The sequence below is a fragment of the Colletotrichum lupini genome, chromosome 7, assembly GCF_023278565.1.
Source record: "Colletotrichum lupini chromosome 7, complete sequence".
Lineage (NCBI taxonomy): Eukaryota > Fungi > Ascomycota > Sordariomycetes > Glomerellales > Glomerellaceae > Colletotrichum > Colletotrichum lupini.
In genome coordinates this window covers 4,314,863-4,330,386 of record NC_064680.1, presented here as the reverse complement: position 1 = coordinate 4,330,386, position 15,524 = coordinate 4,314,863, and the positions used below count along the sequence as shown (strand labels likewise).

Sequence of the window (15,524 nt, the reverse complement as noted above, 5' to 3'; positions counted from 1 at the left end):
TAAGCTTCTCGAGGGCTACGATCTCTATATTATTACTAAATTACTAAAGTAGTTTCAAAAAATAAGGAACTAAAGGATAATTAAAGCGCCGATATAAGCGGCGTAATTTGCTTTTTATTAAGTAGTTAGTAATAGCTTTCTTATTATTAAAGAGTAGAAGCTAAGGGTATCCCTATTTATAAATAATAAGTACTATAATATCTCCCTTAATTAGTAAGTTATTAATATTATTAAAATATACTCTTAGCTTATTTATATCCCTTAGGTAGTATAAGAAAGGAGTATTAGTTAGTAAGACGTAAAAAGTAATATTACTAAATAGGGTATTAATAACTATAGATTTTAATAACTTTATAGGTTTACTATTACTAAATTAAATACTTACTTCGCCGGCTCTAAAGGTATTAAAAATAACTTCGGGTCGTCGCTATTATAATACGAAGAGTTAAGGGTAGCCCGTAGTTAAGAATTCTATAGCGCTAGTATTAAGTATAATACTTTAAAAGTCCCTTAATAAGTACCTCTTATTTAATAAAAAAGAGGTCGCTAGTTTTATAAGCTTAGTTAACTTATTAATAGAAGTAGTATTAGTAAGGCTATGCTTTATTACTTAAGTAGCGAGGATATTTATAAAGGTTTTGTTATTAATAGTAGTTATAAAGTATATTATTAAGATCTAGATTTTATTTTCGTAGTTATCCTTATAGTTAAAGTCGAGGCTATTAAAGTATTAGATTATAATATTATTATTGTCGTCGTTATTAATAAGGGCGGTTCCCTTATAAAAGGCAAGGAACTATAAGTATAAGCTCGGTATAAATCTTTTATTTTATTTTTTATTATCTTTATACTTCTTATATACCTAACGTCGCTTTTCTTCTAAGTACTTAATTAATTAATAGCCGGTTTTATAATAAACGAAATACTTTTTATTAGTAGTGCCGCGGCCGTATTAATTCTACTTATTAAATCGGGTCTCTTTACTAAAGCTATTATAAGTGCGGTTAGTTTAGTAAGTAGCGGGGACCTCTTTATTATAAGTACTATTTTAGAGATACTATTACTACTTATTACGGTTATGCTCTCTTTTTATAGTATTAATTAAAGTACTAAGCTAGTAGTAGATATTAGTAAATATAAGTACTAGGTTAAGTATAGTAAGTTTATATTCTAATATACTATTTATATAATAGAGGAGTTAGTTACTTATATTAAAAATAGATCTATAAGTAATTAGCGCCTCGTAAAGGATTATAATATAGTTAATTAGCGCTTATAAAATCTATTAATTCGACTTACTTAGGTTCTTACGAACTATAGAGTATTAATAAAAGTTATAGAGCTTAGCGAGGTAGTTCTAACGGCTCGTAAGTAGCTCGAAGTATTCTTAAGTCTTTTAGTATATTACGTCGAAACTAAGTAAGTTAAAAATATTACTAAGTTAGTTAAAATAAAAAGTTAACGCCCTTCCCTTAAGTATATTTAGGAAAGTATTAAAATAGTATTATTTACTAATTCCTACCCGTTAGTATAATACTTTAAAAATCCGAAGCTTCTTATTAAAAATATCGTACTTCTTATTATTATACTTATTCTTATCGTCGTAGAGCTTAGTAAGGTTAATTAATTAATAAGTATTAGGTATAATATCGTTTTTAGTTTTTATATTAAAGTATAGTATTTAATAAGGTAGATTTTGCTATTAAGTAATAATAACTTTATTCTCTAATTCTTTTTTCTCTTTTTTTTAAAAAGGTAATAAGTTAATTAGTTAATAGCGAGGCTAAGGTTAGAATCTTAATTACTAAGATTAAATAAGTTAAGGTTATACGGATTCCCTTACTATCTCTTTAGTTTATTAAATAAGATCGTTAGTATTTATTAGTTATAGGAGTAGTAAGTAAAGGAAATAAAGATCGTAATATAATATATTAAAGTATTTAATATAATTATAATAAGCTACGATCTTTTTAAAAGTCTAAGTAGGGAAGTATTAAGTATTAAGGGCGCTAGCGATCTTTTTTATTATTTAACTATAATTTTTAATTATTAAATTAATATTATTATTTATAAAAAAGTTTCTTAGCTTCTTAAGAATTGTACTTTTTATTCTTAAGAAGTCCCTTACTTCTTAGCTTTAGAAGTCGGTTTTAAAGTCCTTTTATAGCTCCTCGCCCGTTAAGCCGTTTTAATAATAATATCTTATTATATAAAAAATAAAGGTATTAAGCTTTTTATTATTTATAAGAGCGGGTATAATATTAAATAAGCCTTATTAAGTTAGGTTAACGTAGTTTTATTAGCGAATTAGAATTAAGTATAGTTTTATAATTTAAAAATATAAATAAGCCAGAGGTAATATTAACTAATCGTTAGACCCTTTTTACTTATTACTAAGGCCGGCGGTTATTATAATATATTTATAAAATAAGTTATATAATAAAAAATTACTATAGGATATAATTATTATATTATAATTATAATATAACGTTAGTTAAGTTAAAAGAAGTAATAGGTATTAGTATCCCTATTATAAGGTAGTTAGTTCGAACCGTAGTTAATAAAGAAATTAATTAAACTATATAAATATCTACGTAGTAAGTATAAAAAGAAGGTTCTAATTATAAGTTAGGCTAGTTATAATAATCGTAAATAGGGCCCTTAATTAGCCCCTACGTAGTTAGTTATATACCGCGGTTAAATTAGACTTCTAATCCGATACTAACTTTTTCTTTTTTTTATTAATTTAACCGTTATAATTAGAAGTATAATTCAACCTTAGGCCCGTTTACTAAGTCGTTTCTTTTTCTCCCTTTTTTCTACTTTTTTTACATAACCTATCTTTTTATTTATATAATAACTTTTTTATTACTTATAAATTGCTTTAATCCCTTATTTAGTACTACTTTTATAAAAGCGTTTGCGAGGTTATTTTTATTATTAATTTAATAAATCTCGAATATCTCGCGCTTTTCGTACGATTACCTAAGGGTTATAATATTAATTATAAGCCTCTTTTCCTTCGTCGTTCTTAATTAAATAAGGCATTCGTATAATAAATAAAAATCGGTATAAATAACCGTTAGAATAAATAAAAAACTAATTCGATCGGTAATCTTTTTTAACGTTATTAAAATCGCGTAGGAGAAGTTAACGCTATTAATTATATTATAAACCTCTAACACTAGTATACTTTTTATTATTTACCTACTTTTAGTTAATAAGTAATAAATTATATTATTATATATAGTAAATTCGCTCTTACTTATACTCTCATTAGCTAGGATAATAATATACCCTAATTACGAAGTAAAGTCGTTATTATTTATAAATAACTTATTAATAAAGATATAGAGCTTATTAATTGTAAAGTTAATTAGGTAGTAAACGAGACCTCGATTAAGATTCGTTTATTATTACTTAAGCCGCTTATTAAGTACTTTAACGTTTTATTTAGTTAAATTTATAGCTTACGCTATTTTAATATAATTAAAAGTTATTTTGGGTTAATAAATACTTATAATATATACCCCTCGCGCGAGCTTAGTTTTATATTACTTTTTAACGTTAGTTATATTTAAATTAACGAGGTTAATTTTCTTACCCTACCCCTTTTATTAAAAAACGACGGTTTCCCTTTTAATTATAAGAATCCTATTATTAAATACTAAGGGGGTATTTATTATAAGGACCTTTTTTAGGTTCGCTACGAAGCCTACTTTTTAAAGCTCCTTATCCTCTTTTTTTATAAAATTAATATTAAATAGGCTTAATATATCGTTAGTTTATATTTTAATAATCTTAAATTAGTTACTTTTATACACCGTAACTAATAAGTACGGGTTATACGTAGAAGTAATTATTAATAATTAATTAATATAAAAATCGTAATAAGTAGCCTACTAATAGGTACTTAATTTTATAAGCCTATATAGTAGCTTAAGTACTTTAATAATCGTACTTTCTAAGTACTTACTAACTATTTCCTTCGGTAAATAAGCTAGGATTTTTTCTATAAGCCCTATAGCTAATTAAGTATAGGCCTAGGTAATATTACGGCTCTAAATCTCGTATCCCTTCTTCTATAGTAATATTATTAATATTATTATTAATTATTAATTATAGCGCTATATAATAAGTAATTATATAAGTAGCGTCGCTTTTTTAACGTCGCTATACTCCTAAATTACGTATCTAAACGTCTCGTACGGCTAGGGTATTCTTTTCTTTTTAATCTTATAAACTATTCGTAATTTAAATATATAGAAGTTTATATATTTTTCTAAGTTATATAAAATAAATTAATAAACCCCTCGATTATAAAGAATATTTATTTCGATAAGATCTAATCCCTTATATAGCTTTTTAATAGTTATAATTATGCCTTCTTTACGTAGTTTAATTACTAGCTTAAAATCGGCTTTCTTTTTTATTATATAAAAGGTATTAATTACCTCGTTATTAATAATAAATTACCGCGTTAAGGCTTACTATCGTAGTCTTTTATAACGTCTCGTTAGTAATATTAATACCCTTTTAGTAATTTCCTTTTCCTTGTTATTTATTAATATTATTACGACGATTTTATTAAGGATATTTTTTATACTTCTACTACGGGTTATATAGTTTCCTTTAGCTCTTTTCTTTTTTATAAGTTAAAAATTAACTCGTTAAGATCTATATAGTACGGTCTAACTATTATAATTAATACTTCGAGTAGCTAGTTACGATTTTTTATAACTATATAAGAGCGCTCGTTAATAGAAATTAACTTATATAACCTAGCTTATTATTAAGTAATTTCGCGCTATACTTATATATCCGAATTTAGTAGTATATTTAAATTATCCCTTATATTAGGCTTATTACGCGTAGTAATTACCTCGTTAACTTATTTTTTTACGCTTATTTTATATAGTACCCGTATTACTTTTTTAATTACTTAGGCTCGTTAGCTTATATTTAGTAATAGTAATAAGGCTAAGGTCGTTCTTAAATATACTCTAAATATTAATAGCGTTAATATAAGTCCGTTAGGCCTTATAATATTATTATAGTATTTAAATACTATCTAGAGGTATTCGTCGTTAATAAAATCCGGATTTTCCTTTTTAATAATTCTAAACGCCCTTTTTAATTATTAGTATGCCCTTTTTACTTTTTTAATACTATAGTGCGTTTTAATAAGTATAACTTCTAGTTATATACCGTAGGCCGTTATATTATTTTTAAATTCTACCGACTTAAAGCTAATATTAGCGTCGGTTTTAATACTATTTAGTAATCTTTAATATATATCGATCTAGCTTTTTTATAAGGCTATTTATATTATTTTTATTTATAAATCCTAAAGAAATTACCTTACTTAAAAAGATATAACTACGTTAATTATATATAGTACTAGCTAACTATTTAAGTAGAAAATATCGACGACGATTTCCTAATTAAAGTTAAGCTTATTATATAATTTAAACTTAAATTTATATGGGCTCTGCGTATTTATCTAATATTAATAATATATTTTTATTAACTACTCTAGCGCCCCTATTTTAATATTATTATTACTTAATTACTTTAAGAGGTTATATAGCTTCGTAACTAACGGGTACCTAAATCTTTAATATAGTCTTCTAAGCTCACTTTTCGTTAGGTAATTAATCGACTTCGTATTATTAATAAGCTTTATAAACGTATACCCCTATTGTTATTTAACTATTTCGAAGTACTTATTACTAAAGATTCTATTTTTCGTATTATTAAATATAATACCTAGTCGATTTATATCTTTTAAATATAAGAAAAATAGGGTATTAATAGGTAAAATATAAAAAGTTATCGTTCCGAAGTATATCTCTACTTTTACTATACTTAGGGCGACGATTTCCTTACTTAGGCCGAAACTAATCCTTATAATACCCGCCGTTAACGTATTAAGTATTACTAACGCGATTTTTTATAGTACTTAGAATTACCCTTTTCCTCTAATTAACTATTATAATACCCTAATATCTAAAATAATCTTATAAAAATTATTTAGGCTATACCTTTTACTTATATAAAATATTTATACGAGCTTAGTATTTAAAAGATCTAAGTAATATAAAAAGGACCCCTCTAGCTATCTCTAAATTTACTTAGTATTATATTCTTTCTTTTTAAATATTAAAAAAAAGAATATTTTCTTTTTAATTATTAAGAGAATAGGCTTCGGCCCTATTAAATTCGCCCTTTTAGCCGCCTTTATATCCGTTATCTAAGGGACCTTTCCTTATTATTTATAAATAAAAGCCTACTTATTAAGAGCTTTTATTACCCTTTATTTATTTAGCTTCGTATATTTTTTCAAAACTAACGGGGTAAAAAAAGAGTAGTTAACCTCGTTAATTTCGTTATAATCTAATTTATTAATATAGGGGGTAAAATCTTCCTTATTTTCTAAATCTCTTATAGGGAGTATATATTTTAGGCTACTACTTTAGCTACTATTATTAAGTTTTATACTCCTAAATCTACCCTTATATATAACGAGGAATTAGTTAAACCGACGAGGGCTAGTTTTACTATTTACTACCTTCGACTTTTTATATTATTTATATAATATAATATGCTCTTTTTTAGAGTAGTTACTTAACTAATATCTATCCTTTTTATAAATATAATATTACCTCTTCCGTTACCCTATTTATAAGTTAAATCTCTACTTATTTAATAAATCTAGGCCTCTTTATTAATGATTATTATATCTAGCCTCTTTTCTTTTTTTTTTATACGTTCAATTAACTTAATATTATTAATAAGGGCCGTCGTATGCTTAAAAATAAGTTTAGTACGGTATTTTCGCTTTAATATTAAAGCTAGATCTTAGCCTTAAGTAAAGCGTCTCGTAGTTTTTAAATAACTAATACAGGGTTATTTTTATTTTTAATATATATTAAATTATAATATAAAAATATTTAACTTTCCGCTTATTTATCCCCTTATTTAGCTAAGTTTTTACTAGCTTATTAATTTAATTAATAAGCTTTTTAAAGATCTTTATTTATAATTTACCCTCTATTATCCTAGTTATAAATATAAAAAGAATCGCTCGTAGCTTAGATAGGAGCTCTAGGTTCTTATTATAAGTTTTAAAGCGGCTTTAAATTACGTTAATTATATTAAAAAAGTCGTTTTAATCGAGATTACGTACCGCTTTATAATAATAATTAGAGGCTTTATTTATAAGTATAATATTAATTACTAAATAGTACTAATATTCCTTAATTCTAACTTTTTTATAATAATCGTAAAATATCGTTAAGGTTTCTTATAAAACCTTATACTTCCCCCTAGAGTATAATTTCTCTTTTAAAAAGATCTTTTTAAAGTTTATAAATTATTTCGTATTTATTATTAGATTTTTAGTATTTATATGCGATCCCTGCGTTACTATGTATTATTAATAACTTTGGGTCGTTTAAATTTTTTTTTTTTAACTAATCGGTACCGAATTTTATATTAGTAACGGTAACGAGTTATAAATCGAAATAAGTAGAATTATTGATTATTATATTTTTAATACTATATTTTGCCCCGGTATATCCTTTTATAACGATAAGTTCTTATTAGTAATTATAGGGAGGAAATTTAGGTTGTTTACCCTTTTTTTTAAATTCGTTAAAGCGATTATACGCTCTATTAACCTATACCTAGTTCTATAGTACGAATTCCTCTTTTATAATTATTATTATTAGTATTTTATATAGCTTTCGTAATTATAATTATGCTAATAATACCCCTTATTTATAAAAGAATTTATTAACTACTTTCGTAATTCTTAAGCTTACGCTTGCGAACTATTTATTTAGTTAGTAACTAAGGTCGTCTACGATCTTATAAAATAGGGGTTACCCCTATAGCCCCTTTTTTTTATAAACCTTAGTTAAATAGATTAATACTATGTTAATTTACTTATTATTAGGCTAATTCACAATTTTATATATCTACGTCCCCTAATAGTCCGGGTTAATATTTACCTATTTATAAAGGATTAGGATTTTATTTAGGATCGGGTTTTGTCCTCTTTTTTTTTACCCTAACTTATTAAGGGTCGTGCTCTAGCTTATACTTATATTAGTAGTTATCAATATATTTAATTTTAATAAGGATATATTTAATCCGCGCACTAGTCGTAATAAATCCGTACTTTTACTACTTAACGAATTTATTAAAATTTACAAAATTCCCACTTCTTCTTACCGTCTTACTACTACTCTCGTTTTTATTATTTTTAATAATTATTACTACCTTTTTAAATCACTAGCTATTATACTTATTAAGATCCTTTTTTTATTTAATATAAAAGGGTAAGTTTTAGTAGTTCTTTTTTATAATAGTAATAATAAACGTTTATATTATTATAAAAAGATATAATAATTAGTCTTAGGATTTTTATTAATTACCGATTTCCGCTATCTTATATACTTTTAGCTTCCTAAGCCTTATACTCTTTATAATTTCTAAATAGCTTCTTTTTTTAACTTACCTCCTTTAGGGTAGTATTTCATAAAAATAGTTAAAAATAAATACTAGGCGGCTTATAAAGGAGCTATATAGGTTATTAAGAACTATATAGGCCGTTAAGTATAGTTAATAAAGTTAAGCTCTCTTTTTTATAAAATTATAGATTTTAAAGACTTATTAAAAATACTTACTTATTACTTATACGTAATAGGGTTAGATATTTTAAAGATCTTATTTTTTACGGCCTTTTAGTACCTTATTTTATATTTTTTAAATAGTTTTTTTTATAACTTAATTATAGTTAAGTAATTATTACTTATTAGCGATCCCTTCTATTATTTAATTAATTTCTTAAAATTAGTAATCTTATATTAAGAGCTAATATAAAAAGAAGCCCTTTAGTAGTCTTTTAAAAAATTCTTTTCTTTTCTCCTTAGATCCTCGTTTTTTTAGCCTTTTTTTAGGCTAATAATAACTTTAATAAGAGGTTATAGGACTATTTTAGAGTAGCCGCCTTTTTCTTAAGTTAATTTTTAAAATCTATAATATTTTTAACTTAATATTATTAAGACTTCTAAATCCTCTCTTCTTTTATTAAACCGTCCCTTATATTATATTCTTAAGTAATACTTAGGGAGTAGTTAAGGGAGCTATAAAGAGGTTATTTAAATTACGGGCTTAAAGTCGTATTTATAAGATTTTCGTAGTAATAAACTTTTTTATATACTATAGATCTCTTAACTTAATAACTCTTATAAGGTTACTTTTATTACTAAATAAAAATATTTATATTTAGAAATTCTTTTTTTTAATTACGTAGTGCTTTTTTATATTATATTATTAAGCTCGTTCGTTATGCTAATTAATTAGGTAAGTAGTTATTATATAAGTATTTCTTTTTATTAATTTAATTAATTAATTTTTAATTACGGGCCGGTTATAAAAAAGTCGTTTAGTAAAAAAGCTACTAAGAGCGATAGTAAAAGGCTAGTTATTTAAGTAGTTCCGTTAATTAATATAGTTTAACATAATAAACGTCGACCTCTCGTAAGTAGTAAAGGGCTACGATTATTTAATTCCGTGCGGTATTCGAAAATCGGTTCTTTTTTTATTTATTTCTATAAGGTTAATTAATATAAATCTTTTATCCTATATAATATTAAAAAGTCGTCTCTTTTATATAACAAAATACCTTACTAATTTATAATAATAAAATTTAATTACTAATTAGTATTAGTATCCCTATTATAAAATAGTTAGTTCGAACCGTAATTAACGAAGAGATTAATTAAATTATATAAATATCTACGTAATAAGTATAAAAAAGAGGTTCTAATTATAAGTTAGGCTAGCTACGATAATCGTAAATAGGGCCCCTAATTAGCCCCTGCGCAGTCGGCTATATGCCGTAGTTAAATTAGACTTCTAATCCGATAGTAAGTTAGTTATAGCGATCGTTTTAATAGTAGTAAGCGGGCTACTATTATTAGTTAGAAAATTCTGCTCCTTTAACGAGGTATATAAATAGAAGGTTATTAAGGTTAGTAGAAGGTTATAAAAAGGGAAAAAAGGCCTTTTATAACTATACTTTTAGTAGTAAATAGAGGATTCCGTTAGTTACTAATTAGCGATTCCTTTTAGTACTTCTTATACTTTATTTTATTAGTCTAGTCTCGGAGCTTCCGTTAGGTTAAAAAGAGGTAGATTTATTAGTAATATAAAATAAATCCCTATTACTACTATTATTAAGATCTTTTCCTTTCCTTAGTATTTCGGAACACTTCGCTATTAATAAGAGATTTGCTATTAACGTATTTATAATTCCGAAGGTCTTACTATTACTAAGTATTAATATACTAGTAATCGTTAGATTAATCTCTTAATAATTAATCTCTTCTTACTTATTATTAGTTTAAAATAGCGCTTAATTATAATATATTCGAGATAGATTCCTTTACGAGTAGTTTAATTAGAGGGAAGTTAGTAATAGTAATAAAGCTAGTAAAGATAATATTAATAGTAGAGGCGAGGTTAATAATAATAATAAAATAGTTAATCCTTTTATAATAGTAGTTTTAATAAAAAAGATCGTATATAATAAAGCGCGCTCTTAACGGCCCGTAACTAGTTAATTAGTTATTAACTAGCGGTAGTAAAAGAGAGCTAAAGTAATATAAACTAGGCCGCTTATTATTAATTAAATAAATAAAACTAAGTTAATAAGTCGGAATAGCTAGCGAGGTAAGTCGAGGCTATCTCTTTTATAGTTATATCCTTACTAACTTATAATAGAAATATATATATAATTTAATTACTAATTAGTGTTAGTATATACGTAGGTAGGTTAGACCTTTTAGTTATAACTAGGTCAATAGGTTAGTATAGGTCTATTGCGTGTATATAAGAGGGGAAGATCGTGGGTAGAGCCCGCGGTCCCTTAGTAGGTATAGGTAGGTAGAAGGGTCCGTCTACACGGGCCCAGACTGCCTACCTACCACCCCTACCTAACTACCTAATAGGGCCCCTTTTCTGCCTCGTAATCCAACACAAACCTCAGAAAGATTACAACCAAGTTGATAGCTATGGGCGCCAAAGTCGACTTGATTGCACTTGTGGTAATGCTGCTACCAGCCCAGTTATTAGGGAGCATACACAACGCTAAAGGCCACCCCCGATGAAAGGCGCGAAAGATCAATACGTTCCTCTAAGTCACTGCTCTGGTGGTGCAATCTCCCCTGCCCTGACGGCCGAAACCTTAGGGCCTTTTCAAGACTCCATCGCCGTCAAAGAGCTTTCTCAGAATTTCCAAGATGCCATCATGATATCTCGCAGTATGGGATTTCGTTTCTTTTGGATAGACTGTCTTTGTACCTAATAAGACCCCGAGTCGGATCGGAAGAATGAGTTCTAAAGAATGAGGTTGGTTTACCGCAACTCGACCGTTCAATACAATTTCTGCTATGGTGTCAACAGAAAGTAGAAAAGGTTTACTCAAGTCAGACCATGCGTAGACAGCAGGAAGTAAGCGTCAATGCCACAATCCAAATCTCGACCAGTCAACATAGTCCCGTGGCTACTGTCTGGCGGAAAGATCAAAATGAAGAGGACTTTCGAAGCCTTGGTAGAAATAGTACGTTGCAAACACGAGTGGCATTTTACGAGTATATGCTGTCTCCAAGGAATATCCATATGATCACAGCATGTCCTTTACCCTGTGAGCTTGCCTCTCCCTCTCCCGGGCCCCTGGAAACAAATGTCATTCTATGTAACTACTACGAAGTAGTGAACGCATATACTCAAAGGAAGCTTACGTACAGTTCAAGTGATCTACCGGCCTTCTCGGGTATACACAACATCTGCATCCAGTTCTTGGAGAGGACTATCTGGCCGGTCACTGAACTTCGGACTTTCGGCGTGGCTTCTTGTGGATTCCCGAGGGAAACTTCTGCTATCACGAAAGAGACAACCGCCGCGCCCCTCCATGGTCATGGGCCGTGACTGGTGATATGGTACTTCCATTTGAGGAATCGACGATACTAGGGCCAAGCCCTTTGAGTGCCCAACTCTTAGAAATCGTCATCCACCCAAGAAATCCCGATAATACATACGAGAAGATTCTGTTCGCAAAGCTTATCCTTAGAGCGTTTACTACGCCTTTAGTTCGTAGCCGACAGATCGTTAGCACATACCACAACACTGGCTCCATACGACATGCTACCTTCGATGAGCCGGCTGCGGCTGAGGACACGGTCAAGATAGCGCATTCAGATTTCTTCAGAGTGAACGATGGTGATCGAGACTACGTAGCCTCGATTGTCATTGGATCGGGAGACAAATCGAACTGAGAGCTGGACACAGATGTTTACCGCGGCGACAAACAAGCGCTGCTGCTGGTTCATTAGTACCGATGATTCTAGCGAGGAAGAACCCAGATTGTCAAATTCTGAGATACTTGGTCTAGTAATCCGCGAAGCGACAGGCGAGGTCGGTGAAACACATACGGGAGAGTAGGATTCGCCCGGATACAGACGCCCAGGTTGTCTTGGCTCGAGACTTGGAAACGGCGGGTCTTGACAATGGCCTGGTGTGGGTAGTGTAGACGTTGAGTTTAAGTCTTTTAGCCGTGGAACTCTACCGACTTTGGGTTCGGTAGAGCACATCTTGATCCATCCCATTCTAAGTTGAGCGCGTGTCAGTGAGGTGACATCCAGACTGAAGTACATGTGTCCAGTCAAGACAGGGCGCATGAGTCGTGCAAACCCGAGCAAACGAATCTCATCTCAACCCCACCATCGCGAACCTTGTCAAACGCCCGCCTAGATTTCCTATTTCATTCAATCTTCCCATCCCACCCTAGCCGCGACCCTGATACGACTCCTCCTCAACTGCGGGGGAAACATTGGCATTGACCGGCCTTTAAACCAGTTTAAGCCCATGGACCATCTAGTAGACTGATGCGGCCCGGGTGGAGCCAGGCACATCTGCACAACCGCTGCACGATGTCGCATTTTGTTTATAAGCGCTCGAGTCCGAGTGGTCGTGTCCGTCAATGGGACGTTTACCCCGATAAGTTTACTCAGCCCAGCCGTTTTCCCCGCGTTGTTTCCCCAACTCGTCCATCATGTGGCTTTTCCTTACCCCTGGGGAACTGGTGGAGATCTTGGAACTACCGGAACGATATTTCAATGGTGCGCGTAGAATCGTGATGACCTCACCTGGGCCAAGGGTGGCATTGAGTCAAGTCCGGGGAAGACGGGGCCGTGCGGAGAGACGGTTGCATTCTCGCGCACGGAAAATGGCCTGCAATTGACTTATAAACATGAGTATCCCACGGCAGACTACGGTGTTGTTGTAGGGAGAGTTGTGGTAGTTGCGGACCTCTGAGAATCTCAACCCGACCTTATCGGATCATCAACCATGACCTCCTTCGCGTTCACGCTCCTGACGGCGCTCGCCGCTCGCGCCTCGGCCAAGACCCATAAGACGCCGACACCTCAGATGGGATGGAACAGTTACAACTACTACAACTGCTACCCCAATGAGACGCTGATCAAAGAGAACGCACACGCCTTGATCAACACGGGTCTAGCCGACGCTGGATACACCACCGTGACTACCGACTGCGGCTGGCCGGCCAAGGAGCGCTCCGCTGACGGCGAGCTCGTGTGGAACCCGGAGTTGTTCCCGTCCGGAGGCGGCAAGGAGCTCGGTGATTACATCCACAATCTCGGATTGAAGTTCGGCGTATACTCCGGCGGCGGATACTACCAATGCGGTTCCACAGATCAGCCCGCTTCTCTCGGTGAGTAGTAATTACCCGGAACTCCAATGTTCAGTGTACCAGATAGTCCTAACAAGATTTTCAGATCATGAGCTCACCGATGCCAAGTCATTCGCCGACTGGGGCGCAGATTCCCTAAAGTACGTTCACCAAGGAGTAGAGCCCTTAGAATGGTCAGGTGCTAATACGAGGTGCACATCAGATACGATAACTGCTACGCGGTCGAGCCCACGGTCATGGTCGACTACGTTTCCGAAGAAGCCGTTTCACCGGATCGCTTCGTAGCGATGGCAGATGCGTTGAACACAACGGATCGAGACATCCTCTACCAAGTCTGCCAATGGGGAACTGGAACGGACCTGGGTATCTGGTGCGTCGTCCACGGTAGCGAAATTCTCTCAAGCTTTCACAAGGAATTAACTTGATCACTAGGGCGCCCAAAATTGGTAACAGCTGGAGAATCAGCAACGACATCTACAACGGCTGGCGCAGCATTTGGCGGATCACGAATCAAGTTGTTCCTTTTTACAAGTACACCGGCCCAGGTGCTTTCCCCGACATGGACATGTTGCTGTGAGTAGTCAACTTCTTTCCGCAGGATTGCGTCGTTTTAATTCCGGCGCTGACAACATCATCCTAGCATTGGTCTCAGCGCCCTGTCGATTGAGGAGGAGAAGTTCCACATGGGAATGTGGGCCATCAACAAGTCTCCCCTTACCCTCGGTGCCCCCGCTATCCCCGGTCTTGTCCCGGAATCAGCCCACGAGATCCTCGTCAACAAGGAAGTCATCGCTCTCAACCAAGACCCCCTCGCCAAGCAGACAGAACTCGTCCGTCGCTACACCGAGGAGGAGTGGGACGTTTGGGCCGGCGAGTTATCGGGCTCCCGCCTCGTGGTCGGCCTGGCAAACTGGAAGAACGATTCCCAGGCCGTGAGCGTCGACCTCGCGGCCGTCTTGGGTGTCGCCTCGGCCAACGCCCGTGACGTATGGGCGGCGAGTGACATCGGGTCCATCTCGGGCACGTACGAGACGACGTTGAACGGCCACGAACTCAAGTTGCTCGTGCTCTCGGACCTCTCCACGACGGCACCCGCCGTCGACGCGTCAGCCGGATATTACACGGCCACTGACGCCGCGCTGTCTGGCTCAGCTTCCAAGGTTACTTGCGCAGAGGGTCAGTGTCTTCCGAGCAGCACAAAGGTGGGGAATATCGGTTCAGGGGCCGCGGTCAAGTTTGAGGGCGTCGAGGCCAAGTCAGAGGGCAAGAAACTGCTGGGCGTTGACTTTATCAACTATGAGATCGCCCTTGACTCCGCGTGGCAGTTTGGGTCCAATACCCGCAATTTGACCATCTCCGTCAATGGTGGTACCGAGAAACGGTGGGCCTTCCCCATCTCCGGCGGCAACTGGTTTGACACTGGCCGCTTGCTCGTTGAGGTTGATGGCTTCAAGGGTGATAGCTCGAACACGGTGGAGTTCAAGTCGTTTGGAAGTGCTTGGGCCCCCGACTTGGTTGGTTTCGAGGTTTTCGAGGCCAGCTAGAGTCTTGAGCAAGCAACTTGAAATGATCATTCATGGGCAAGATTATGAGAGCAAGACAATCTTGGATTCTTACAATGAGATCCTCCTAGTACACTCAGGAGGCTTGATATTAATCAGTCTCGCCCATATCATCAAGGACTTGTATACAAAAGAAAAGAGGCGTTGTGAGTATAGCACAGGGGTATTCGTAACGAAAA

General features: G+C 33.1%; 3 protein-coding genes across 3 annotated transcripts; 2 read left to right on the top strand and 1 right to left on the bottom strand.

The window, feature by feature from the left end:
* Positions 1 to 172: 172 nt before the first annotated feature.
* CLUP02_14317 (uncharacterized protein) lies at positions 173 to 373 on the bottom strand (the record flags this gene model as incomplete). Its single annotated transcript, XM_049293247.1, has 1 exon — positions 173 to 373. A coding segment is annotated over one exon (201 nt), but the record flags the coding sequence as incomplete, so codon positions are not given.
* A 5,111-nt stretch (positions 374 to 5,484) lies between these two features.
* CLUP02_14316 (uncharacterized protein) lies at positions 5,485 to 12,347 on the top strand (the record flags this gene model as incomplete). The annotated part of the gene is made up of 7 exons (XM_049293246.1): positions 5,485 to 5,495; positions 11,167 to 11,333; positions 11,483 to 11,623; positions 11,665 to 11,716; positions 11,805 to 11,986; positions 12,073 to 12,121; positions 12,185 to 12,347. The coding sequence occupies 7 exons, from the start codon at positions 5,485 to 5,487 to the stop codon at positions 12,345 to 12,347; spliced, it is 765 nt and encodes a 254-aa protein (XP_049150392.1).
* A 1,072-nt stretch (positions 12,348 to 13,419) lies between these two features.
* Positions 13,420 to 15,327, top strand: CLUP02_14315 (alpha-galactosidase; the record flags this gene model as incomplete). Its single annotated transcript, XM_049293245.1, has 5 exons — positions 13,420 to 13,804; positions 13,869 to 13,923; positions 13,986 to 14,153; positions 14,216 to 14,356; positions 14,424 to 15,327. The coding sequence occupies 5 exons, from the start codon at positions 13,420 to 13,422 to the stop codon at positions 15,325 to 15,327; spliced, it is 1,653 nt and encodes a 550-aa protein (XP_049150391.1).
* Positions 15,328 to 15,524: the final 197 nt, after the last annotated feature.